General features: G+C 39.0%; 2 protein-coding genes across 4 annotated transcripts; one reads left to right on the top strand and one right to left on the bottom strand.

Annotated features, from left to right (window-relative positions):
- Positions 1-314: 314 nt before the first annotated feature.
- On the top strand, positions 315-10,205 carry dpp7 (dipeptidyl-peptidase 7). Of its 3 annotated transcripts, none has more exons than XM_046385668.1 (14): positions 315-474; positions 853-979; positions 1,059-1,198; positions 2,458-2,621; positions 2,930-3,065; positions 3,332-3,413; positions 4,161-4,327; positions 6,313-6,373; positions 7,195-7,313; positions 7,999-8,155; positions 8,793-8,857; positions 8,937-9,007; positions 9,115-9,233; positions 10,067-10,205. In XM_046385668.1, the coding sequence occupies exons 1-13, from the start codon at positions 388-390 to the stop codon at positions 9,224-9,226; spliced, it is 1,488 nt and encodes a 495-aa protein (XP_046241624.1). In that variant the 5' UTR covers positions 315-387; the 3' UTR covers positions 9,227-9,233; positions 10,067-10,205. The 3 variants fall into 3 exon arrangements, with proteins under 3 accessions (XP_046241624.1, XP_046241623.1, XP_046241622.1); XM_046385667.1 differs by having other exon boundaries at positions 9,115-9,244; XM_046385666.1 differs by having other exon boundaries at positions 9,115-10,205.
- Positions 10,156-27,150, bottom strand: man1b1b (mannosidase, alpha, class 1B, member 1b). The gene is made up of 14 exons (XM_046385664.1): positions 26,636-27,150; positions 26,017-26,136; positions 24,078-24,186; positions 23,701-23,819; positions 22,250-22,383; positions 21,911-22,020; positions 21,509-21,685; positions 20,863-21,011; positions 20,170-20,358; positions 19,054-19,244; positions 17,052-17,172; positions 16,477-16,671; positions 15,943-16,074; positions 10,156-15,011 (listed from the first exon to the last, which is right to left on the bottom strand). The coding sequence occupies exons 2-14, from the start codon at positions 26,119-26,121 to the stop codon at positions 14,805-14,807; spliced, it is 1,938 nt and encodes a 645-aa protein (XP_046241620.1). The 5' UTR covers positions 26,122-26,136; positions 26,636-27,150; the 3' UTR covers positions 10,156-14,804.

Here is a 27,150-nt window from a genome sequence, read left to right as displayed (position 1 = left end):
CCCGGGTGCCCAGAGTGACTTGCCCTGCGACCACCAATCCCTCCCAACCCCATCTTTTCTTCACTTGTACTTACCTACCTATACCTACGTGGGTAATTTTACTGATATAATTATATAATTTATTTTAGCCAAAGCACGATTTTTTCCCTAAAACTAATGTAACATTTTTGTGCATTCACCTACGTGAACCCACTTCTTACCGTATTATCAGTTCATCTATTGTTAGTCACAATTGGCGCACTAAAAAGAATTTTATGTTTTACAGGATGCACGGAAACGCAGCATAGGTCACAACATATGTCATGTGACAAGTGCGATAGGCGCATGCGTGGTAGAAAAGCGTAAATTCAATCTGAGCAGCAGTGTCTGAAACATTATGCTTGAAACATGACCAAGATATTAACCTTTTTGACGGTAACAGTAACCCTGTTTTCAGCTGAAGTGCTACATGGCCTGTCATACAGTTACTATCAGGTAAAGTTTTAGTTTTTCATAGTTATTATGTTTTTGTAATCTCAGTTCCTCTTTGTTGAAAACTCGTTTCAAACGACTACTACTTGTCGCCGATTTACACAGCTGACAGAAAATGTCTTAAAAATGTAACACTCTGCTCAAGTAACGACGAAGCAATGCATGTAGTTTATTCAAATAAAACTTTTTTAGTTGTGTTGAAGTTGGTACTAAGGATAAATCACATGTAAAAATGTATCTATTAGTGATGTTACTCTTAAATGGCTTGTCGCATGTAAACCGCAATATCAGTTGAAATCCCCGTTTATTTATAGTGCTTATTAGGTGCTTTATGGATAACAGAATTTCAACATAATATGCACTGTACATTAATTTTTATAGTCAGGAAAACACAATGGATCCAGGGGAGACCCCCCGTTCTCAGAGAAGTATTTCATTCAGACTCTGGACCATTTCAACTTCAACAGCATGGGCAATGGGACATTCAGTCAGCGTTACCTGATCACAGGTGAAACTAGTTTCCCATTTTAAATGTTTCCAGTGTATGAGCAAATTACTTACTGTTTCTGTTTCTACTCTGCTTTTAGATAAGTATTGGAATAAAGGCCATGGCCCTATTTTCTTCTACACTGGCAACGAGGGTGACATATGGGAGTTTGCGCTGAACTCTGGATTCATCACAGAGCTGGCTGCACAGCAGAGAGCCCTGGTCATATTTGCTGAACATGTAAGAAACCAGCGGTAGGCTGACAGAGGAAAAAGAGAAATGCATGGTTAAAGTTGACTCATATTGTCAGCTGATCTTCACCCTCCCCACAACCCTGCATAGATGAATTGTCTTTCTTTCTTTCTTTCTTTAAGTAAATAAATTAGCTTTTCTTTGTTTTCTTCAAATACTGTACAACTTGTACATAAAAAGGACAAGAAGGTCAAAAAAAGAACAAAACTGACACAAAAACGTACATAAAAAGAAAAACCTTGAGAGAAAAGGTTTGATTAGAGGCTGCGCACAAATGAAATGTAGGACTATGAATCAAAAAAGGAAAAGCTGTAGGTAGTTTATGTATCTAATGTAAATCTTACTGTGAAAGCTCTTCAGCAAGATGGGGCTTACTGATATTGCAATATTTTAAATACTGTATGTGGCTGGGTGTCAGATGTCATTGCTTTTCTGGTAACCTACCAACCAAAATATGTCTGAATCACAGGACTGAAAGAATTGAAACCTGACACCAACTTATTATTCTGTTGTAAGATAGTGATAGAAATCCTTTTCACCAAAGTAGGTAATTCACATTTGAGAAATTTGATTTTATCTTTGTTAAATTAAAAAAATAGTTTTGAAGAAAGTCCACTGCTTACTGCTAAAACAGCTCATAAATATATAATGCTGTATAGTGTTCTGGCAAGGATTTCTGGCAGCATCATTACATTGTATGTGGAACTAATTTAAAATAAACTGCGCTGATATGTTTTTAATAATTTTTGGACAACAATTGACAAACTTTGACACACATAATACTTTGTGAAGATGGTTTCTTTGGCTCTGAATCGGCATGGGATTTGTGGACAAGAAGAAAAATGTAGAGCGTCAACTGGCTTATTCATTCTTATTTGATCAGCAGGTTTCTTTGCATTGCTTGTTCGCTTTAAGATGAGTACGCACATACAAAGGTCAGATTGTCAGGTATGTTGTGGTAATATACTGATTTTTGCTTGTTATTCCCTGAAATGTAGATCCAGAGTTGTAAAAGATTTTAAATGTTGTGATGAAACATGTAGGTACTTATTCAGCTAATGTGGGCAGAAGTAGTTATGGAGCCATAAAAGAAAAAAAAAATCACATATTGCAGATAACTGGAAGAATTTAGAAAACTTCAGTTTAGGCAAACAGTGTCCTTCAGTGCAGCTTTGAAACTGTCTTCAATTCCTGCCTCGAATATCTTCTCAATGTGCAACACCTTTCTCGTCCTCTCCCTCCTCCAGAGATACTATGGCAAATCACTGCCGTTTGGCAGCGACTCCTTCAAGATCCCTGAGATCGGCCTGCTAACAGTGGAGCAGGCCCTCGCTGACTACGCTGTCATGATCACTGAGCTGAAACAGCAGCTGGCAGCCACAGACTGTCCTGTCATTGTATTTGGTGGCAGGTAGGATCCACTAGTTCTCAGTGTCTTTTGTGACTTGCTTGTGAACTCCTCAGAAGTTTTTATTTCTGATAAAGTAAACAGTCAGCTTACATGAAGCTTGAATATGCAACTTCCTTTTTTGTGACCTTGAAAAAAATGTCTTCATATATGATAAAATATGATGGTTTCAGGTCTCTGCAGTAAGTTTGTTTATAAATACATGCACACATCCACACCTCTATAATTTCCTCAATTAATCATTTACTTTCTTACAAAATGAAGTGAGACAGATGAACATTTTTGACAAGCTGTTTCATCTCTTCCTGCAGTTATGGCGGGATGCTGTCAGTCTACATGAGAATTAAGTATCCAAACATTGTGGCTGGAGCTCTGGCTGCCAGTGCCCCCATACTCTCCACTGCTGGGCTGGGAGACTCCAGGCAGTTTTTCAGAGATGTTACAGCTGTAAGTGCATGGATGATATTGTTTTTTGTTATCACCTATGTTGTGGTTCAGACAGAAAAGTGTACTTAATTTAGATAGACTTAAAAAAGGTACCAGAATGTCTGAATTTGTGGCAGTTATTGTTTTCCAGGTACTTTTTCTCCTGAACCTGTTAGAGCTCTTTCAGAAACACTTTGTTTATTTGATCACTGCACTATTGCAAGTCACTTGTGACTTTACACACATCATGTGGAGGGTAGATAATGATGTTTATTTCTCTTTCAAAGGATTTTGAGAATGTAGCTCCTCAGTGCAGAGATGCTGTAAGAGGAGCTTTCCATCAGCTGAAAGAACTAGCCGAACACCAAGGTAAATGTGTGTGACTGTCTGCTTTCTGAATGTCCATGCAGACAAATGACAAGAAGGAATGAAAATAAATGCTTAACTAAGACAACAAAGACCCTTTAGTTTGTTTTAGGTCAAATGTCAAGAACTTCCCCTGACATGAGAGCTTCTGCTTTCTTGTGTGGAAGGAAAAGAATAGATTGTTGAACAGATTAAACATCTATACTATGACAGGCTGGTAATTTATCAGTGGCCTCTGCCAGCAGTGTATCAGTGTGTGAATGGGGGGATGCATGTTGTAAAGCGTTTCAGCAATTAGACTAGAAATGTGCTATGTAAATGCATTCAACTTGCCAGCACACTTAGTATTTTAATTTAATTATAGCCAGTAAATAGAGCTGAAAATCAAAAGCAAAATTTCTTTGAGTGACTTAACAAGCACAGCATCTACACCCTCCAAGACAGCAGGTGGCAGGATGCACCATTAAGGTTGGTTTGGAAGCAGACTCTTTGCTCATTACATCTTTGCTTTGCTCTGGTGTGCATAAAGTACAAGCTAGAAGCTTCTTTTTAAAAGAAGCTGTAAAAATGAGTAATTATGTAAAATATCTGCTACCTTACAAGTATTGGCCACAAGAAGCAGGTAATAACTACTCATCAGCTGAAAGAAACTTGTGCATCCCTGAAACGTTGTCATGGACAGGTCAAAATGCTGGACTGTGTTTCCACTCAGAATAAGAAATGAAAAGCTTCTACTGTTGCTGTTCCCAGATTATATTCGCATCCAGTCAGAGCTGTCCTTGTGTAAACCTCCATCATCTGCTCAGGACATCCACCAGCTGAACGGCCTGCTGAGGAATGCTTTCACCCTGATGGCCATGCTGGATTACCCCTACAGCACTCACTTCATGGGCAACATGCCTGCCAACCCTGTTAAGGTACACACAGCTTTAAGCAGGACATATGCTTTTTTTTCTGCAAATCAGTACTTTTTAGTGCCATCCATGAGAGAGCAACATTACATTTACTGATACTATTTTGAGAACAGAACTTCCTCTGTTCAGCCTTATATCAACACTCATGAGCTTATTGTATACTGTATGGTGGTCAGGTGGATATGCTAGTGAAAACCTAACAAGGCATGTTAGTACAGATTTTGTTAGTTCTGATTTTTAAAAAACAGTGCCACCATTACAAAGCCTGTGCATAGAGCACACACAAACCCAACAGTGACCAAATGAAAGGGATCTTTACTAAAGTTATGTTTTTTTTGTTTATTCTAGTATTGATGAGTGTTCAACCCCCCGTACAACATGTTTGTGTTATGTATGTGGGAACAATTTGCTTATGAATTTAAATGTAACAAAATATTAATGAGTGATAAAAGTCCTAGTACTGGTTAGGCTTGAGTGAATATTGTTATTGTTATTATTCAGGGCAGCAAAGTTAATCCTTGTAACTGCAGCACATACCGATACTGTCTTTTCAACAAGACTACATCTATAATCATAATACTTTCTGACTGTATTCATAAACACTTATATCCTTTCTGATGCACTATGTCTCAGTCACCAGTCATAAAATATCAGAAATGTTACTTATAATGAATCATAAGTTCAAGTGTCTTATGGATGCTTTTGACTAGAGGTTGACCGTTGAGCTTTATAATGCATTATGACTACCTGTATCCATGTATACACACCTCAACAATCAGCTGTAGTAAGGACTCATAGTGTGCTATAATAGTTCATGCAGTTATCATCGTAACTTACCATTGTGTGTTAAGGAAAGTAAAGCTGCGGAAAATTAAAAGTAATCACTAACAGAATTGAGACAGCGCCAAGAACATAAAGGGATATTTACTTATTTCATCACTTTTCCAAATTGTAAATAGGCAGCTTTCAAAAAATATAGTTGAAATAATAACTTTCAAATGAATTGCTCACCGAAAAGAACTGCTACCAGCCAACGGCTTATACTGATAAGGAGATTTATTTTCTTATCTCCCATGATTTCTCCAGGTAGTGTTTGTTCATCTGCCATATTATTATACAAAATCAGTACTTTTATTTTCATATTACGATACAAAGTATTGCACAATTCCCTTTAAAAAGGGCAGTGGCAGCCAAACAGCCTACTGAACACTGGCATTTCTTCCTCCAGACCAGTGCTTCTCAATTATTTTCTGAAAAAACTCCAGCGGCTTATCAGCATGATTGGGATGTAATGTCTTCAAGTGGGGCCTTAATTTATTTGGCTTCATGCTGTCCGCTGCCAACATTTTTAGACAGTAAACACACCGGTCTGTCGTCTCCCACTGTAGTCACAGTGAAGCCAAGCGCTACATATGCTTCGTCATATTTCCTCGTCTTAGCTTTCGGGTGAGTTACTTTTGTCTCATTATCTTCGTCTCTCTCCGCCTTTCTTCTCATCCCTGTTAAAAATTTCTTCATGTTGTCTCTTAAGGGTTCGCTTACTGCACTTCATATCGCCTGCTCGGTGCAAAAAAGCCGCTACACCATAGAGCTAATACTCCCTGCGCACACTCTGACAATGAGAGCGCCACTGCCAACTACTGTAGTGGATGTGCAATTACACTTTATTCTAGTACGGCAAAAAAAGCATGTTCCCCAGGGTCACACGCGCCACTATTTGAGAAGCACTGCTCCAGACTGACATGCTGTCCTGTGTCAAAATACTAAATCTCAGGGGACACATAAAAAGTTTTGCTTTTTATATACATGATATACAACATAATTCTCAGTTCCACGCTCATATTTTATCTTCTAAATAAATGGGAAAATGTAAATACACATATAGACATCATTATAGCAGAGCAGATACGATAAGAGTGATGTAAGTCATATGGCATCTGTTCCACATATGTTTTAACAGAGTGTGTTACATGCCTTTTGTCTTTCAGGTGGCATGTGAAACCATGCTGAGTGGACCTGACCTGCTCACTAACCTCAGGAACACTGCAGGTAAAGGAAGTGAACTCTGTATCTTATTTAAAGTGGCTTTTGTTCACCGTTTTAATGGACAGCAGGTGACTGAAATCTAAGATCGTGTTTCAGACTAGACATGAGATATTAGCAAAGGAGGAGTTGAAAGTCAGCTCCTCAGTTGATGATCAGGTGTATTTCATGTCAGCAGACACTAGAGGACAGTGGCCAGCTTCACATTCCTCAGTTACAAATACACTTAAAAATGTTTGTGTTCTTTCAGTTTACTAGCAGGTGTTCCTACATGGCTTTAACAAAATGAGCATACTTTGTATGTGCAGAAGTTTCCTTTCTTGTATTTGTTTGTTTTGGGTGGGGTTTTGGGGTGTAGGGGGCAGTCGTGGCCTAGAGGTTGAAGAAGCGGTTTGTGATCAGAAGGTCGCTGGTTCGATTCCCAAGGCACTTAACCCCCCAATATGCTCCCTGGGCGCTTGATGCAGCCCACTGCACCTGTGTGTTTCACTGCATGTTGCATGTTGTGTGTGTGAGTTTCAATCAGTGATGGGTTAAATGCAGAGAAGTAATTTCCCAGTTTGGGATTAATAAAGTAACTTAAAAATTCAAAATGAAATGAATGCTGGTGAGCTTAGCTTGTGTTCTCCTGGCTTCTTCCTGTTGGTCTAGTGGCTAAACTGGAAAAGTAGACGTTGGTGTGTGTGCTTTCCTGAGATCACTGAGAAGAAGGTTTTTATTTAGACTGAAGAGCTTGATACTGTACAGTATCGGCCTAATCTCTGTTACAGCAGACACATAAGAAACCCGAATAAGCACCATTAATATGAGACAGTTCTGTCCTACAGCGATTGTGTACAACGCTACTGGACTGCTGGCCTGTTTTGACCTGTACAGTCTGTATTTGGAGTGTGCTGATCCCACCGGATGTGGACTGGGCTTTGACAGCCTGGCCTGGGACTATCAGGTACTCTTAACACACACTAGTGCACAATGCAATGATTCTGCATGTAATATTTGTATATAATCTGTTTTAAAATGTCAGCATATGATCATGCCAGGTCAGTGTCAGTCAAGTCTTTGTTGGGAATCGGTGGATTGGTAATGGAAGTGATTTTGGTGGAGGAATGGATCCACTGAAAAATATATATATATAAAAAATAAATCTTTTCCCGACTGTATTTGTTGGTGCCAGTATTAGACATGTACTGGATATGTTCATTTTACATTGGGAACATCCCAATACTGTTAAATCGCATCCATGTACTGAGAAACCACGTGAAGAGAAAACAAAGGACATGTTTTTGAAGAGAAATGAGACGTCTTTCCCTCCGAGGCGTCACGTCTGTTTCTGATCTTTCTGCTTCTGCTTTAAAGGCTGTAGAAAATTTTGATGTAGTTTGTGTCTGCAAATGTGACACACAAGGAGACTCGGTCGCAGAGCAGCAGTATTTTGTCTTTGTTTAACACCTGCACACTAATAACAAGCTGCATTCTTACACTGTGTCCTGCTCACTTACAAATCAGTGTGTTTGTGTTTTGTTTTTGTTTTTTTTGATGGACATTTCATTGTGACATATTTCTGAGGGGCTTCATCCTCTGTTTAAGTTTCTATTATACTAACACTTCCCTTGCATCTGTTGTGGTTGCAGGCATGCACAGAGATTAATCTGTGCTATGAGAGCAACAATGTGACGGACATGTTTCCTCCGATGGCCTTCACCGAGAGAGACCGCGAGCTTTACTGCGCCAAACGCTGGGCTGTGGTTCCACGACCAGACTGGCTCAAAACCCAATTCTGGGGTGGCGGTGAGCACTGAATACTAATAGACCACAACAGAAAGTCTGAAATATCTAAAGGTGGAATCTAGAAATGAAAAGGTAATGAGATTTGATACACTAGATTTAAGTTGCCAGGTGAAATGTGAACACGTGAACAGAATAAAGGAGGAAAACTCTCATGGGGAGAGTTGGTGCTCCTCCATCTAATATCTTTGCAAACATTTCCAGCTGTGTGAAAAGAAGTGATTTATCAAAAGTTCCAAAGTTCTTCTCTGGTGTATGTGATCAGAAAGGTAGAGCTGAAAACGGACCAAATAAATGATATCGGTTGTGCCAACTCGGATCTGTATTTGTAAGCCTAACCCCTCAGTAGACCAAGAGGCACTGGGACAAGTGTTCACTTTGTGTAAGCTCAGTGTATTGGCTGTTGCCATGTATGTTACATTTGCTAACTGTGCAGCAATATATTAGAATGTACTTTTTAGCAAGCTGGTATTGTCAGCATTGTTTTGTGACTTGATATTTTATGGTTTCCCCTCCTCTTTCATAATTAGATCGCAAAAGCATACAAATTATTTGTTTAATTATCTGTTTATTTATTTAGGTATACCCACATTTCTCCACCAGTGATTTTGTTCCTAATGAGCTCTCCCCTTGTGTTCAGCCCTGTCTTCAACCAGCAACATCATTTTCTCCAATGGGGACCTGGACCCATGGGCAAACGGAGGGGTAAGACATTAAAGCAGTGCACCACAGAGAAAGTAAGTTATTGCTTTCAGTCCGAGTCATTGAGCTCTCCTCTGTGTAGGTGCGCAAGTCCTTGAGCTCATCACTAATAGCTGTCAACATTTCTGGAGGAGCCCATCATCTGGATCTGAGGTACAACAGGCTGTAGGCTACTGGAGAGACATTGTTGTTTTTTTTGCTATTTTTTTTTTAACTCGCAAAGCAAAATCTAACCGGCCCCTTCTGTGTTTGTTGTGCAGAGGATCTAATGATGCTGATCCAGTGTCAGTAATCACTGCCAGGAAGACAGAAGCAGACCTTATTGCTCAGTGGGTGAAGATGGAGAGGACCAGATTAACGCGGTCACCTTAAACTCCAGGTTCAGTTTGTTTGAGGACTTGCATAAAATTATTTCCTGTCAAAATTTTACATCATTTCTAAGATCACTGTAGTAGAATTCAGGTTAACTTAAAAGGTGTACAGAAAACATTGAAATCAGTGAGTCCACTTATGTGTCCCAGTGCCAGTCAGCACATTCACTGTAGTGACTGAGTCTGTCACTGGGAAAAGTATTGCCTCACAACAAAATGCTCGGCAGGAATGGAGGAGCTGTTCACAGCTGAGGAAAATGAAAAGTAATCACTGACAGGGTTGGGACAGCTCCAAGAAAATAAAGAGACATTTACTTATTTCATCACTAGGCCTTTGGTTAGATGATCCATGGAGCTGCCAGCTGTCCCATCATTCTCCTTGTTAAGGCTTCACCTCTCATAGGCTGAATTCAAAAGTTCAGACTTCACCAATCTTGCTCTTTCCAGGAAGGCAGTGAGTGCCAAGACTCAAGACTTGGTGTAGGTTTCCAGAGAGTCTGTTTGGGAGGCAGATTTCACTGATATAATTACCCACAATTCAGTGCAACCATGTAGGCCAAATCTAAAGAAAGAGAAATACTTTATGTAGGTGTACAGACTATAGAAGTCATCAAAATTCATTTCATTATTGTAGACCTGTTTATCAGCAGCTTCTGCAGCCTTGTAGTCTTGTGCCCTCTCAGACTTAACGTGATGACAGTGAACATGTCACAGTGCATACAAATGAATTCTGCGAGGCCTTAGACCGCAAATCCAGAGGGTGGACATTTGGATTCAGTCGTAGAAAATGAAAGGGAGCCAGCAGCTCCACTGACCTCACTGTGTTGTGTTTCCATCCCAGGACATACAAAACATGTACACAAAAGGTACCACCATTACCAAGGTACTGCAAGCTTTTGTACCGAGTCAATGATCAACACAAATGTTCTGTTTCTGTTCAATAAAATCTCTTTAATTTCTCTGGTTTTCTTTACAAAAATTACAGCTGATCCAGCATTTATCATACTTAAGGTGACATCAACAGATTTTGTATGTTTGAGAAAGTTTGAAGGAAAAAAAAAAAAAAAAATTCAAACCAATGCCCCACCACCCATTAACTTAACTGTGGTATGACGTTTCTGGAAATGTAGATATCAAAAATTCCACATGACTAGTCCTTCTGAGAGACTTTCTTCTATTTAGTTAATTTAACATCATCTGACCATGGTATGGTCTATAACCATATTTCACATGTAATTTCAACAGTATCTGCAGATGCACTTTCTGTGTAATTCCAAGACCAGACTGTTTCAACATGGTTGTCCATATTTATGCCAGTCAAACAAGCCAAATCACTCTATGGGCTAAGATCATTTTACCCAAAATGTTATTAAAAAAAAAAATGGCAGTGTATATTCTCACAGTGACACATCTCTAAATCCCAGGAAAAAAAAATATATAAGATCACGAACCAGGGTTTTCACTCTTCAGATATGTGATGAGTAGAACCTGCATAATTTACATGGTGATCCATGTGACATTTAAGTCTTTCCACTCTGACTAAAGAGTCGCAGAATGCACAATCCTGTGTCACTGCAAATTAATTTGTGATTACACCCGAATGAAATATTTCTGTGTTGTCACAACCGTGTACAGCCTCCTTTCAAAAGCACTGCGTTTGGTGCACCTAAAATAGAAGACTTAAGTCTTAAAATATCAGTCATCAGAACCCACACTGATGAAACTGGCATCAAAAAGCAATGAAAATATCGGCTTTGTTAGTTTTTCCTGACAAGAGGTGACTCTGGACAAATGGCTTTTTCATTGTTGAAACCCTAAACAAAAACAAAACCAAAACACACAGGGTTGATTTGATTTTCAGTACATCTTTGGCTCAGGGATTATGATGAAACACTTCCAGGGAGGGATCACACAGAGCCCTTATGAGCCACACTTCGATACACACACTGCTAAAGATTAAAATTATGTCAAGTGAATGCTTAAAGAGACTGCTGGAAATATAGCGATCCCCATTTTACTGACAAGCTGTAAAAATAGTAAAATCTGCAACAATCATAATGAACATATGCTGCAGCAAATCAGCAATATATGCACATGGAAAACATAGCTTGAATGAATAGAAATGGACATTAACAGACAGATAACAGCTGTCTTTTGAATGTTGTCAGAATCAACATTAAAGGCACACATGAGACAACACAAAAAAGAAAAAAAAAAACCCAGAAAAGTTTGGTATCAATAAAAAAAAAAAAAATCATGAAGTTCTTAAAATCCACAAGTATAGCTATGATGTAAACAAGTAATACATCCCTGATTTCAAAAACAGTTGACACACTGTTAAATGTAAACAGAACAAAATGCGAGAATTGGCTAATCTTTTTGATAATAAATTGAATATTTAATGTTTTGCCTCATCAACTTCCTTGATTTATCCACTCATTTTGAATTTGATGCCAGCAACATGTTTCAAACAAGTTGGGACCTAAGCGACAAAAGACAAAACAAAACAAGAGAGAGTTGTTCACTGCTCAGGAATCACTAGCTTGGAACACTCCACAGGTAAGCAGTATCATGACTGGGTATGAAAGAGACATCCCCAAAAGGCTCAGTTGTTCACAAACCACGATGGGCCAAGGTTCAGTGGGCAAACAGTCCAACAGTTTAACATTTCTCAATGCCCAATTGTAGGGAATTCACAATGCATAACATCATCAATCAATATCAGGTGTTGCTGTATTAAAAACCAACATGGGCTCAGGAACACTTCAGAAAACCAATAAATATCCACATTTTTTGGTAATCATAGATGTTGTTTCTTCCAGGCTAAAGAAGAGAAGGGCCATCCATCCAGACTGTTACATGGTCAAAGTTCAATGCCAGACAATTCCTAGACAAGTTTGGAACGTGTTACTGCTCGTACATTTGCATGGACATGACGGGAAACCTTTTTAACTTTGCACTACAGTGCAGGTACTAGACGTGTCTCCCATTGAAAGTGTATTATGAAGCAAAGAATACGACAACAGAAGGCAACTGAAGTCGTACGTCAAACAAGAATGGGAAAGAATTCCACTTTCAAAACTTCACTTACAGAAAGTTGTTAAAAGAAAAGGTGATGGGACACAGTGGTAAAAACATACCTTTTTTTTCTTTTTTCTATGTTTTGCAGGCACCAAATTTAGAATGAGTGAATATATACAAAAAAAGGTTTCAACTGTCAACATTAAATATCTAGTCTTTATCCTGTATTCCTCTGAATATAGGCTGAAAAGGATTTGCAAATCATCACATTTCGTTTTTATTTACATTTTACACAGCATCCCAACTTTTTTGAAATCACTTTTCTATTTGTTGGAATGACTGCAAGCTGCTTTGAAGCTGCTGCTACTACAAAAATAAAAATAAAAAATAAAATAAAATAAAATAAAATGCACAAGGGGAGCTCACTGTATTAAAACAGCTGCAATTATACCTTTTAATACACACTACAAATCAATATATTATGCTAAATTTATATTTAAAATTTCATCATTAATTTCTCTCACCTGAAAAACAAACAAACAAATGCACTACACCTTAATAAGGAAAATGACAAAAGAAGAAAGAAATGGAACATTCGTTGAAATGGAAAGCTGCTCAATAAAAAAATAAATCAAAGACCCAACAACAGCAACAGCAACAAAAAAACCCAAAACAAAACAACTTCACAGTTCTTAAGTAAATTGGCTGCTTGGCAACAGCTGGAATGAGACCAAGGTCATCTGAGTCCCAAGTACAAGACTGATGCTGCATTCATGTCACACAGGAATAAACAGGAACAGCTGAAAGGAGCAACTGCCTTTTCAATTCACCCTAAGCCAGATATAAATACCAGATTTCAGTTTTATGTAGTTTATCACTAACGTATCATTCTTCACACCTTTCAACATTCACACCTCACAGATTGGAGCCCAGCCATGGCCATGTATTCACACCAATGTTGCAGGAAACAGGTAACAGGAGATCACGATTGGGTAATCAAAGTGGCATCCTTGAAAGGCTCACGGTCACAAAACTGTTGTTGGTACAGACAGTTTGTCTGCAAACAAATGCATTCTGTTTTTATTTACGTTTTACACGGCATCAACTGTTTGGAATCAGGCTTGTAATCTTAAATGCTGATCTTCTGACACTGTCAACACACTATATGACTTCTGTTTGTTATGTGCACAAAATGTCAAAACTGATCCTATGTGACCTGAACAGAATGTACGGGTTAAAGGGTTTGTTCATTATAAGGGGCTGGGACAAATTTTAGATTGCCAGGCTGCAAAAAAATGCACTCAGTTGGTGAACCCTCCTTCATATGGAACCATGAGGACTTTACTGTTAATATGTGTAGCTGATAATGTTTCTGTACTTTAACTCGTGTATATGCTGCCTCCAGACAAGAGAAAATATGGGTATATACATATATATATCATCATATCATCCACCTCTAGAAAAAATATTTTGACTATTACACTGCTTGTGAGTGTCATCCATTCATGATGCTGCAGAGTGTGAACACTTTCCAAGCAATGTTTTCTCCCTGACCTGAAGTGGTATTTTCACATAGTGAAGTCACTTTTCCAAAATGACATGAATGCAGCATGGAACTGAGGGCACATCCATGCCTTGTCATGAAGCTTCAGCTTCGTTTGCTTTTTACCAGCACAAGAGGAAGGGCATCTGACAATAGTTCTAGCTGGAGCACATAATGACTATATTACACACAATGCGATGAGGAATTTGCTTTTTTTTTGTATCCCTGCAGGAGTCACACCAATGTACAAACATTTCAGCAGAGCAGCAAGTTTGCAGGTGCAGTAGGCAGAGGTTGGTTTCAGTTCAGGGACTGTTATCCTGCAAAGACGACCAGCCTGCTGTCACTCGGTGATAGCACTGTGGTCAGCCCACCGGGGCACACGCAGGATTTGTTTCAAAATGGGATAAATGCTGTTTCAGAATTTATAAGAATATAGTGCAGGGGTTAAAAAATAAAACCTCAAAGTTTTACAAGGACTTTTTTTTTTTCAAACATAGAAATTGTCACAGAATATGCGCAAGTGGAAAAAATATAAGCTACGAGCAGCTTTCAATTGAAAATATGAGTATCAGCTTTGAAACTCTTGTATGAGCCCTACCTGACATTCCTCCTCATCCTCATTACGTGATTAAGACATCTTTGATTCAAGTCACAGTCAGGTCTTTCTTTAATGCTGGGTGGACATGAGGACAAAAACCTTCCTCTACTTCTCCAGCATAAATCCTGTCACTAGCAGAGTTCCACGCAGTAAAACCCATAAATGACCAAGACGGAGCCACAAACCGAGCTAGGATCGTGTCATTACTTCATGGCTATTAGCGCACTGCAAACTATTGATTAAAACGGTAAAAAGGAGGCTTTTTCCATTTGTGATTCGTATTCAGGATTGTTGTTTTGACAACTTTCCGTCACAGACAGAAGGTCAAGGAATTATACTGGTATTGGAGCAGCCCTGAGATGTGTGTTTATACATGCAGTTTATATTTCATTTGAGTTTGCGTGTGAGCCTGTGTCACGCAGTGGAAGGCCATATTGGCAGGGGATGAGCTTCAGTGTTGAAGACATACTGGTCTAGGCTGATGAGGTTGGGATCGTCTGAGAAGAGCAGGTACAGATATTTCAGTGTTTCCCCCAGGAAGAAACTCTCCATCTTGTCTCGTGGGCTCGGGTAGTCTGGGTCGCGCACATTGTTGATAGAGGTGTAGCCACCAGATGAAACCTGAGGGGAAACACACAGTCCATTGTCTGTATTTTACTAGATGAAAGGGCTTACTAAACCTAACCCTATTTAATAACAGAGCAGTATTTACACCAAAGTTGTAGATGAGCAAAGTTAACTTAAACTTAAATAGATGGGGCTTGTGTAGTTCTTCAACTTGCTTACTCCCTGGAAAAGAATATAAACAGGTTTTTTTTTTTTTTTTATTTCACAAGTTTGTACTGGCTGCTTCAATAATAATAATAATAATAACACTGAACCAAAGCTGCTATGGACCATTAAAAAACAGGGAAAATAAACACTGAGGCAGGACACTAAGGGAAGCAGTGCAGTAAAAATATGATACTCTTATTCCCTTGCTAGCATTTTACAGCCTGATACATAACCACATTTTTATGACCCAATCTGGCTGAACATGACTGGTTCTGCCAAATTTGAAACCTGAAACAAACCCCAAACCAGAGGATATATTATTTGTTTAGTTCCACAAAGAGTTAAGCTAGAGCTTTACAACAGACTGACAAGCAGTCTCTTTTCCAAGCATGAATCCTAAGCGTTACACACCACCAAGTCCTCTACCGAACTGAAATGGAATATTTTGTAAGGAAATGTTATCTTTCATTGGGGGTCCAACATCTCTCTCTCTCTCTCTCTACTCCCAGCTGCTTTCTCACCCTTGTACTCTCAGAGGCAAAATTTGGTTCCTACTGATTTCATGTGCTTTGCAGTACAGAACGAATTTGGGTTGATACCCTAAGAAGTACCAGGTTTGGTGCGCAGACCTGCTGCTCTAACCCGTTAGCCTTCTCGAGCAGTGCGTGTTTGTTTTGGAACCTTCTCTGTTTCATATCAGTGGCCATGCTTTGTCTCAAAGACTCTTACCCTTAAGGCATGTGATGCAGACAGATCAGCGTAGACAGCCTTTACTAACCTTGGTGTACTTGTTAAAGTTTTGGAGAATCTCGTAGCCCCACTCCTGGTACTTGTGGTCCTTGGTGAACCTGTACAAGTAGAAGAGACTCTCCACCGTCTCTGGTCGCAGGAGGTTGTGTCTGTCTGCAAGCTATTACAAGGAATACAAAGGGGACAAAACCAGGAAATTATAAGCCATATTAGAATGTAAATATCCGATTAATTTGACTAATTTAGTATATTACAGACTACATTATAAGAGTATGGACTAGACCTGCTCTATTAGGAAAGAGCTATGAGATAATTTTTGTTCTGCCTTGGTGCTATATAAAGAAACTGAACTGAAACCTTTGGGGGATTATTTTACTGGCACATTTGGTGATTTTCTGCACATTTCTTTTTTTTCTCCTTCAGACATTGAGGCATTGCCCTTAACAAAAATGACACAACATTAGTTTGCAGGTAAAAAAGTTGAAGTTTTTAAAAGGACAATAACGCATAATTAGGTGAAGACATACTATGTTGCCTCTCTTACGACAATGTCTCCACCTACCTTTACGTCAATGTCGTGGGTGCTGCCCTGATGCATGTTGAAGTGGACGATCTCTGGACTGAGGCCGGTTTCCATGTGGACGTACATCTGGTAGCAGGTCTCCATCAGCTGTTTGGCCAGATCCATGTGATCAGCAGGCAGGCCATTGTGAGCACCGAGGGCCAGAGTGCCTGGCAGGAAACACACTAGATGGTCCTAAAAACACAAGTAGAGAGAGTAAATAGACAGCCAAGTTACAATCACATACATTCTTTGAGTTAAATAAAAAAAGATGTAACACAGTGGTAAACATGACTATGTTTTAACTCTTGTTCAACTCTTTGTCATGCTGATTATTTGCTTTGTCTTTTTGGCCATAAGACATAATGTGCTAAATTTGTCAACAGTACACGTGATTTTTTTTCTGCCTACCATCAACATTAGCTAACCCTGACTGGAACAGACTCAGAATGACAAGAGGGAACATTAAAATTAATTTACAATTGACAGGGTAACAGATTAAGATAAAAAATATTATAGACTAGAAGGAGAATCTTGAGAAGGTGAATATTTGTGAATTTTTTAATATTACTGACCATTTTAGGGCTGAACTGTCCATGTGAGATCTCTCCAACAAATGTTAGGCCATTAGGTGAAGACTTCTGCAACAGGTTTTTCTTTACACCCTCTATTGCCTGCAGATAGTCCTCCAATAGCCTAAAATCACAAACAAATACACACAAGCATACACACACACGTGTGCTGAATGATATTTCAGGAACAACATTCTATGTTTAACAATGAAAGAGGAAATGGATCAAATGCACAGTGACAGTGCACAAGAAGAACAGCTGGTATAGTGAAGAAATTATTGCGTATTTGTTGTCACGATTCGATCTGACTTGTGATTTTAAGTTCATGATTCGATTCAAGTTTTGGTTTAAACTTTTTTTCAGCCTTGACAACCATGCAACTGTATGACCATCAAGTCTGGATTTGTAAAGATCACTAGTTTTAAGCGCTGACAACGCGTAGCAACTGGAAGAAGACTCATCTAGGATATGAAAATCTGCCAAGTGCATGCGATGTGTCTGGACGATTGAGCTCAGGATTTATCAGGAGGATGGCTGCTTTACTCTAAACAATTTCACTGAACCTGGGATTGGTTGGTTTGCAATGTTTAGGTGGGTGGTGTGTGTCAAAGAACATTCACATGATTACCAGAACCCAGTGTTTGCCAATGGAACACTGGTTTGTAAACATGTGACTCGTGTTAGTTACTTCACCTGTCAGTGGTTTTAAAGTTGTGGCTGAAAGTTGTAAGTGTGATGGAAGGGAGGTGTGGGAGAAAATAATTTTTCAGTTCCCTGATGCACTGATTTGTTGTCACCAACAGTACTCTCTCTCTTCATTCACTGTCCAACTTGTTCAACCACTCCTGATCTCTTGAGCTCTATTGAGAAAAATAATTTTTGTATCTGCCCTGTGGTTCAGATTTTCTCAAAAAATTTAACGGGATCTTCCTTAGCCCGTGCTACACCATTCCACCTTACCTCATATTGTTTTGCACAATTAACCTGCACTTTATAACTCATTTCTGAGTAGCAATCCGTTTACATATGTTTACATTGTGGCTCTTTAGTCTCTTGTTTTATACACACAGTTAATCTGGTCGACCTGCTTTCTCTGCACTCTATTGTACTTTATGTAGCATATGTTGGTTTATTTCCCCACTAACAGTTAGGCCTTTTTTTGGTTGTTTGTTTGCTTATTTTTGACTAACCTACACTGCTGTAATGTGCTACTGGATGCTTGAATTTCCCTTGGGATCAATAAAGCATCTATCTATCCGTGCCACTTCATCAGTGAGGAGAGCAGTTTTCTATATAGCAGACATGAAGCATATGACTTCTTCAAACAATGATTAACTGGGTGCCTGAAGCTTGGACATCAAATATTTGAATCCAACATACATGCCATCTAATTTAGGCCAAAACAAATTACTCAGACAATCAAAGCTGCTTAATCCAAGTCTATGTCCTTAAGCAGAGCCAAATGCCTGGAGGGGGTTGTTGTTTCTGTTTTATTCTTTCATCAGTCCCACTCACACAGCCAAATTAACAAAACGCTGCCAGTGCTGATAGAACAGCATCAACAATTCCATCTTTATATTTGACACTTCTGAGCTGACATTGTGTTTTAACATAAATTCAGTATTGATTGAGTCCAATGTGCTCTGGTGAAGGAGGGCACTTCATCAGTTTAAACCAAAACAGAAAATGTTCATTTTTATGTTGTTGTAAGTGACTGTGGGGCCTGCTTTGGTGGTTTGATAAATTGATGAAAAGCACCCCTTCACTGGAGTACACTGGAAACTGATCAAACTCTGTGTATCCAAGAACCCTTACATTTGACTAAATTATGTAATATCAGAGAGATTAGTCATGGAAAATGAGAATCACGCATGTTTCCCTTTTGCGGCAACAGCAAAATAACAGCAAAAAAAGTAATCAAGTCTGAGGAAAAACTTTATGACATTAATGAATTTCACATTCATTAGTGTGAAAGTGAATATGAAGTATTTTCAGTCCGACTTACTGGCTCTCCTTCATTCCTCCCTGGATCCACTGCTTCAGCAGGTACTCATAGTAGCTGTCTGCTCTGGCTCCCAGTGTGTAGATCCCTTGATGGGTGAACTGTCCATTGTTTGTGTTTATGAACATCGGCACAAGACCATCCAGCTTTCCGTCCAGCTTGTGGACCCGTTTCATAACCTCAGCCACTGCAGCCTGAAACACCAGAATCAGATGTCAGATGAGTTAAGCTGTGGGGATTTTTGTGACATTTATTCACTGGCTTGAGGTAAAAACAACAACAAAAAAAGATTACATTAAGAAAAATCTTAAAAGATTAACACATGAACCTGCAACACCCTGACAAATTACCTTTCAGCAATATAGATTCAAAATATTGAATCTGATAAAAATTTTCCAATAATGATGGAAAAGGTTTGTACGTTTTCATGTAACAGCTTATCACACAGTAGAAATAAATCTGAGAATAGCCAATCAGTGTGCTGCCTCTGTCTCTGCTTCACTGTCTCTTGCCTGACCTGGGTGGATGGGTGGTGGGGCTATGCTCACACACAGACGGTGGACAGCAGCTTAGAGGGAAGCCCATAGCAAAGATCATGGAGTCAATGATGGCAATGCTCCATATCCGTAAGGGAGACAGTATGATCACATTTTCAAACATAAATTTGAATAAGCAGAACAAAAATTTGCAGAAACGTGACAGCTTCTACCACTCTGCCCCAAATAACTAGCTACTGAATTTCTAGCTGAAAATTTCTTCACGGAAAAGTCCATAACTTCATAACAAAGCTGCATTGTGATTCAGTGCTACTATATTGAAGTAGCCTCACAGTTGTATCAACATCAGTGTGTAGTCAATAACTGACTGCCCAATAAATAAAGTACAATTCAATATGTCAATCATAGTTATTGTCAGCTCATCACATGAAGATGTAGGGCTTATAATAAATGTTCTTTTCTCATTTCAAGTAAAATAAGGGCTGCTATCTAAAATAATCCATAACAGAGCTTTTAAAAAACATGCATCTTAAAGTGAAGTGGCTAGTTTTAGAACCTAATTTTTTTCTTGTTAGAGAGTTTCGAGCAGAACCTGGATCAGCAAGGTTTTATCTCTTTCTACCTGGTACTGTGGTTCCTGGGTGAGGCGAGTGAGCTCTCTGAACTCCAGCTGGATGCTTGTAACCTCTGCCACAGTGCTGTCGGACGTCCAGCGAGGGGGGTGGGCTGTGCCTTTCCCAATGTTCACATCAGAGTAGGGGATCTTGGACGGGGTGTTGAAGGCGGGCATCAGCCTAGAGCCGATGTCTTTCTGTAGCAGAAGACTAGAGATTACATGCAGGCATTTGCAGCTAAAAGGCATTAACAACAAGTGATGGCAGCAACCACAGATTGCATTTCCTCTGTGTTACTGACGGCTGAATGAGTTTTTTTTAAGAATGTACTTAACATCTTGTGTAACGTTGTCTGGCACAAGTGAAGCCTAGACCATTTGGCAACCTACGTCAAATCCACCTTTGAGGTGGAATCCACATGACCAAGATTTTGTAAAATTGATTCAGATGTCCGTTGTAAATTTTTGAAATACCCAAATGCAGCACTTCCAAGGTGAACTCCACTGACTTGGTCAATATAGCATGCAGTGAGGAGTGTATTTCTTCGACAGACTACATTTAAAACAACAACTGAACAATAAATGGGCATCTACATAAAACATGGTGCCATTTTAAGCATGCTGTAAATATAAATGTGCTTGGATTATATAATTTTACGTGGACACAAAGGATCTGAAATGAGTGCACGTGTGTTGACTCACAGCTTTGTCAAGAAACAGGGTATCTCCGGTCAGATGGTAGGTACTCAGCAGACCTCCCAGGATGCGGATGGTACTTTCAAACAAGTTGACATCTACATTCTTGTTGAATGTGAGCTCTGTGGCCACCCACGCCTTTGCTTCTTCAAATTCTGCAAGATAACATCACAAAATCTCTAAAATAAATACAGATTCATCTAGATCTGAAGCAAATGTTAGCAACTATATTGGGATTAAGTTAACTGGTAAGTTAAAGTCTTTTTTTTTTTTTGGCATGTCGGTTGCTAGCTCACAGGTTGCTGTTGTTGTTTCATGTAACCACAGGGATTACGCTGTCTGAAACAGGCATCCAATGGCAGGCTTACTGTATACCCACAGTCTACACCTTGTGAGTGTGAACCTCTGAGTGCATGGAACATCCTGAACATATTGATCAACAGTGGAGATATGATTTATGGTCCAGGAGTGGTCTGAAAATTTTACACAGAGGACCCAATATTTGGCTGTGACATTAGCTCTGACTACAGCAGCAATTCTTTTCAAGCTATCAAGCATGCTAGAGGTGAGTATCCAATACACAAGAGACAGATGGTTTTAAATGTTTTTATAACAATGTGAAGGACGTTCAAAGTTGGAAAGCACAATCTACCTTCTTTAAGTCCCAGGATCCACATGGTATCCAAGGCATCAATAAGCGTCAAACCCAGGCCAAACCATTCGCTGTAGGACTTGGAGAGGGGCCTGAGCTCGTCGTGGCCCCAAGCAAAGTCTTTATAGCCCTTCCACGCATGTCTGAATGCTTCCCGCACTGCCTCCATCCTGCTAGCTTCTCGAACACACAATACACAAGATGCCTGTTTGTCATCCCATCCCAAGTCAAGAGAGTGATTCAGAAACTAGTGATAAAAATACTTCACTTATCTAAAATGGACATTATATTTCGTGGTCACATTCGAACACAGTGAAGCCTCTTAAAACTGTGACGCTTTTATTTTTTTAACTGTTCAGTGAAACTACTTATTCATAATCAACACAGTTTTAAAGAACATACCTGACTTTTCTGATGATTTGGCTTTTTGGTTGGCAAGGGAATCGTCATTGTTTTCCTCATCCTTAGTGCCTTCTGTGGCTTGGTAAGTGTCAATCACTGCCCCACGCCAGCTGTAAGTCACCAAAGGATTGAGAAATGAAGAATACAAATATATATATATATATATATATATATATATATATATATATATATATATATATATATATATATATATATATATATATATATATATATATAGAGAGAGAGAGAGAGAGAGAGAGAGAGAGAGAGAGAGAGAGAGAGAGAGAGAGAGAGAGAGATAAAAACTAATTTAAGTTGTGATCACACTCCAAGTCTCACCTGATAACGCCCTCCTCCTTCCCTCCTTTCTTGCTGTCAGCTGCCTTGTCCTTGGCCACTGCATCTGAAGCATTTCCTTTCTTCTGAAGATGATTCTGAAGGCCAGGTGGTCCTCTCTTTTTGGGTAATTTCCTCTGTGGCAAATCAACAAATATTTCAACCATTTAGATTGTCAATTCATGTGAGCGAGTTATTTGGAGGAAAAAGCAAAATTGCATTATATGTAAATGTTCTACACGCATTAACAATCTGTTGATATTACAACTTCATTTAAGCTATATGTCTACTTTATGTCAACTTTTGACTGTGAATGAATTAGTATACTACTACGACAGACTAATTGTGCCAGAAGTAAATTTGCAAGATGACCTTACAAATGAATGTATACCTTAAACTGAAGGAAAGCATGCCAACAGTGCAGACCAAAATGATTTATTTTCTGCGTGACCAGTCAAGTCACTACTACCCTAACCAGGGCTGACCTAAATGCTTCGAAGCTTTGGCCATTGCCGAGGTACTTAGTTAATCCAAATTAGTACTTGAACGCTTCTGGGATTTTTCTAAGAGGGGGAAGATGTTGATGAGGTTGTCTGCACCAAAAAAAGAGACAATAGATTGATAAAAAAGCTCCCCTATGACTTTTATTTAGTCTCTAAACCCACATATGTAAAAAAGAAGCGTGTGATATGAGGGAGAACATCCACATAGATTTATGTTCCAGCCCATGAAAAAATGACCATATTAGCAGAATCACACTGTATCTTCCAGCTCTGAACTAAGCCTCCATTGTTTGAATAGTAGCTTGTCAGCTCACTGTAGAGGTGTTATTCAAAAGTAGAGCAAACACAATTTTAGAGCAGAAGTCTTGCTCCTACAACTCTGCGCTGCATCTTGATATTACGAGCAATCCATTTATAGTGGTGACTAGGCTTAAAATAACTAACAGAAGCCATTCAAGTCATGAACTTGAACTGTAACTCTGAGACTAAAATTATCTGCAGTCACAAAGCAGCTTTGGATGTTTTAGCTTTCATTGTTTATGTAATACAATCATCATTTCAGCTTGGGTTGTGGAGAGTGGGTGAAACTCTGGATGTAAAATGAACATAACTGAATTTAATATTTATTAAATTGCTATAATTATTTAATAGTCACATAATGAAAAAGAAAAAATGATTCCCAGACAAGACATTATTTATTGTTACAGTGGCTGAGGAATCAGGATATGCCAGCGTGTGTAATCTTCAGTGCAGAGGCAAGTCAAGTCAGCTCAGAAAGATAAACACTTTCCGATGCCAAAAGGGAAATGATAAGAAAATTTACATAACTCCAACACTCACCAGCAAAGGAAAAATGTTCACACTTTTCAAATATGTAAAGTACTCCAGTCTCTTTAGAAACCCTGTGCTACCCATCAAAGAATAGAAGCAGTGATAAAAAAAAAAAAAAACCTGCGAGGTTGGTTCTGGCAGTAGTGGTTGGGCCTGTTTGATGGGCTCGGGCAGCACCTGTAGGATGACAGGCTTCAGGATGCCGTTTCTGTCCGTCTTGTGCTCTTTTTCTGTAAGGCCTTAACACACGGAAAAACAGATTTAGGATGAAGCATTACAGTCATGCAGTAACACACCTCAATGATGGAAGAAAAACGATTATTGAAGGTCTCAGGTTAGAAGCCCATGAGCCCCTGTCAAACTGTTAAAATGGTTTCTTGTCTTAACTGCATTTTTAACAAACACAAAACACTTGTTATTCTGTTGACCTTTCACAATTCCAGCATGCTAGTGGCTTAGAATGTTGGGACATCATAGGAGATGTTTTAATGTCTTACCATTGAGGTGTTCAGTAATAGCAGGATAGGAGGCAATTCCGCAAATAAACAGGAGGACGAGGATGAAGAGGATGAGGCTCCGCTGCAGCCTGGACAGCTGCTTCCATTTCTGAAGACACACAGAGGAGACAAAGATGGAGAATAATTCCAGCCTCCATCCAGTTCCTGGAGAATTTCTATGGGTTCATTTGTGCAGACTTTTTCTGGATCAAACAAGTAACTGACATTGTCTTATTACTTAAGTCTAGTGCTGCTACAAATAAGTCGGGCTGTTACTAACCATTGTTTTCATTATCAACTAGTCTGCTGATTATTTTCAGGGTTTACTGTCAATGAAACACCAAAAAATTGTGGAAATATTCTCATCACAAATTCTAAAAACCCAAATTACTTCTTTTGTCCACACAACAGTCTGAAATTAATACCCAGCAAGTGTCCAGATCTATCCACCACACTGGCAGGTAAATGTTTCTATCAAAGCAGTCATGTAACAAAAAGCATCAACTGTGTTTTCTTGCTGTCAGAGTTTATACACAAGGAAAGGGACTTCATGGTACATTCAAGTGCACCTCGTAAACTCTGAAATCAATATTCAAATGGCCATGAGGGATGTTTTAAATTGTAAAGTATCGATTTTTTTTCTTTGTTAAAATACATCCGCCACATCTGTCACTACGGTCCTGTTCTTTCACTAAAACATTTCTCATAATTAACAAAATCGGCAAACAATTTTTGTACAACAGGTCGCCATGTACATCTGAGATAATTTTCAGTTTGTTTTGCCTAATGCCATTTGAACATGAAGTGATCATTTGCACACCAACACCATTCAAGTCCAGTAAAGCCTCATAGCTATGTGCATGTTTATACACATGATCTAACACTCATGGTCACGGAATACACCAACATGCAAATTTAGACGCAGTGTCACACAGTCTCAAACTGCTGATACTGGATCTTTGGCTCCCCATTCACACCTGACCTATGGCTTGGAGCAACATTCCTGCATGCTCGTACTCTGTTACAGCACCATGATTCCACTTCCTAACTCAGCAGTTAAATTAGTGCGCTAAGTACAGAATCAAATGGTATACAAATAGCATACAGCGTGCAAAAGCAGTTCCAAAATTCACCATTAGAGAATGGCATCCAGTAGTGTATGCGATAATTCTGGAGACCTGCTTTCACTAATGGAATATACTTACACATTTTTATACTTTGCTTTTTTTTTTCTTTTTTTTTTTTAAAAATCATAGTATCTTTGGGCAGATTTACATTAATAAAGTATTTACTTTGTAACAGCTAACAAAATCAAAGAACTGAAGTAATTTCTCTTTCAAGATCTACTTTTGCAGTGTGATGTTGACTGCTCATTTGTACTAAGTGGATCATCCACAAGCCTAACATTGCTGTTTTTCTGCAAGTATATGAAATACCAAGATAAAATGGACAAAATGGACAAGAAATAGTTTATAGTCATCTGCAGCTTTCCAGTCCCATTTATAGCTTATGTTCAAAGGATGACAGGAATATCTCAAATATGCAATTTCTCATTTATCCTGTGTTTCACAGCTGGCATGACAAACATACATAAGCCTGAACTTGGAATTAAAGCCTCATTAATTATATATGGAGAGCTGTTGTATGCATTGTCATTTCTTGAAAGTACAGTAACTAGTAAAAATAGTAGTTTATAGTAAATTCAGAAAATTTAGACACAAGCAAAATACCATTCTCTACATTCCAACACATAAAAGAAGACCATGCATTTCTAATATACACAAAAATATTTTTCAACAGACATGTTGTTGAGCAATAGCAACTAAAGCATGGCACCGCTGAGAAAAGTGGGAAACAGGAGTGTTGGGAAACCAGAGCACCGTGAAGGCAAGACCACAAAGGAAAATGCCTTTATGAGCAGGTCATCAATGCGACTCACCCTCCACCAGGACTGCCTCCTCCACTGCTTACTGTTACTGTAATTTCCACTTTCTTGTCCAGCAAAGCTTATAGACACATAGTGCTGTTGGGATGGAGGGTGCATGTCTGTAAGCCAGACCTGGAAAAGAGTTGTGAGAAGACATCCATAGTTAGATAGAGGTGACGGATATGGTGATATTACTCCATCTCCAAGCAAGCTAGGTATATAAAGCACAGCTAGCATGAAGATGGAAAATGATTACAAACACCATATTGTCAGATAAAACGAGAATTTTGCTCCACTTTACACACATTTTGCAGAGAAGATCTTACTTAGAGGTTTTCACGCTGATATACCTTCTTGTCGCCTCGGCAAATGCTAAGTAAAATAACTATAATTTAAGTAAAAACTCATACTCGTGCCCTTTTATATCAGGGGAATTGCAAGCATAAATACTGATGGTTGGTACGGCTAGCATCTACCTGTTAGCATCTGCAAACGTAGGTGAGATGCCAACGTAAATCAACAGGCTAATTTAACTTAAACTAAATATCGATACATAGCTTATCCGACCAATATAACAAGAGGTATTACATGCCAAACAATGCACTGTTATCACAGACCAACGTTTTCTTACCTTTCACAAAAGAGGTAAACCCCGCAGCAATGGCTAACTAGTTTGCCCACACGAAGAAGCGAATTGACGGATTCACAGCCCAACTGTGGACCGAGGCATGGCTTGAGGCCTAATACGCCATGGGTAAATAGTCGAGCTCTTTATTAGAACAACAAAAACATTATTTAAAAAAAGTTTTACTGGTGATTTAATGGACGCACAAAACATTAAAAATAGGCAACTAACTAACTAAAATATCCAGCGTCAGATGTGCAGTTTAATCCACCACTGTGAGGCTAACAGCAGTCAGTGTTTCAACTGCGGTTAGCCCAACCTTACTGAAACAGCCTCGGGGATCTCTTCATGTCTACAAGACTTCACCGATACCGAAAGCCAAGCAGCCAGTAGTTCTCATTTTCAAACCGTTAAAACATCTAATGTCATCCAATTATAGATTAAGTTGTCACGCTGCTCTCTGTCATCAACAAATTTGATTCAGATGCACCCATGCTGCTTTCAGTGGCGTCCTTGAAATC

This window comes from Scatophagus argus, chromosome 4 (assembly GCF_020382885.2).
Source record: "Scatophagus argus isolate fScaArg1 chromosome 4, fScaArg1.pri, whole genome shotgun sequence".
NCBI classification, from domain to species: Eukaryota; Metazoa; Chordata; class Actinopteri; family Scatophagidae; genus Scatophagus; species Scatophagus argus.
Note: the sequence above shows the minus strand (reverse complement) of the source record. Positions and strands in the feature narration are given on the sequence as shown.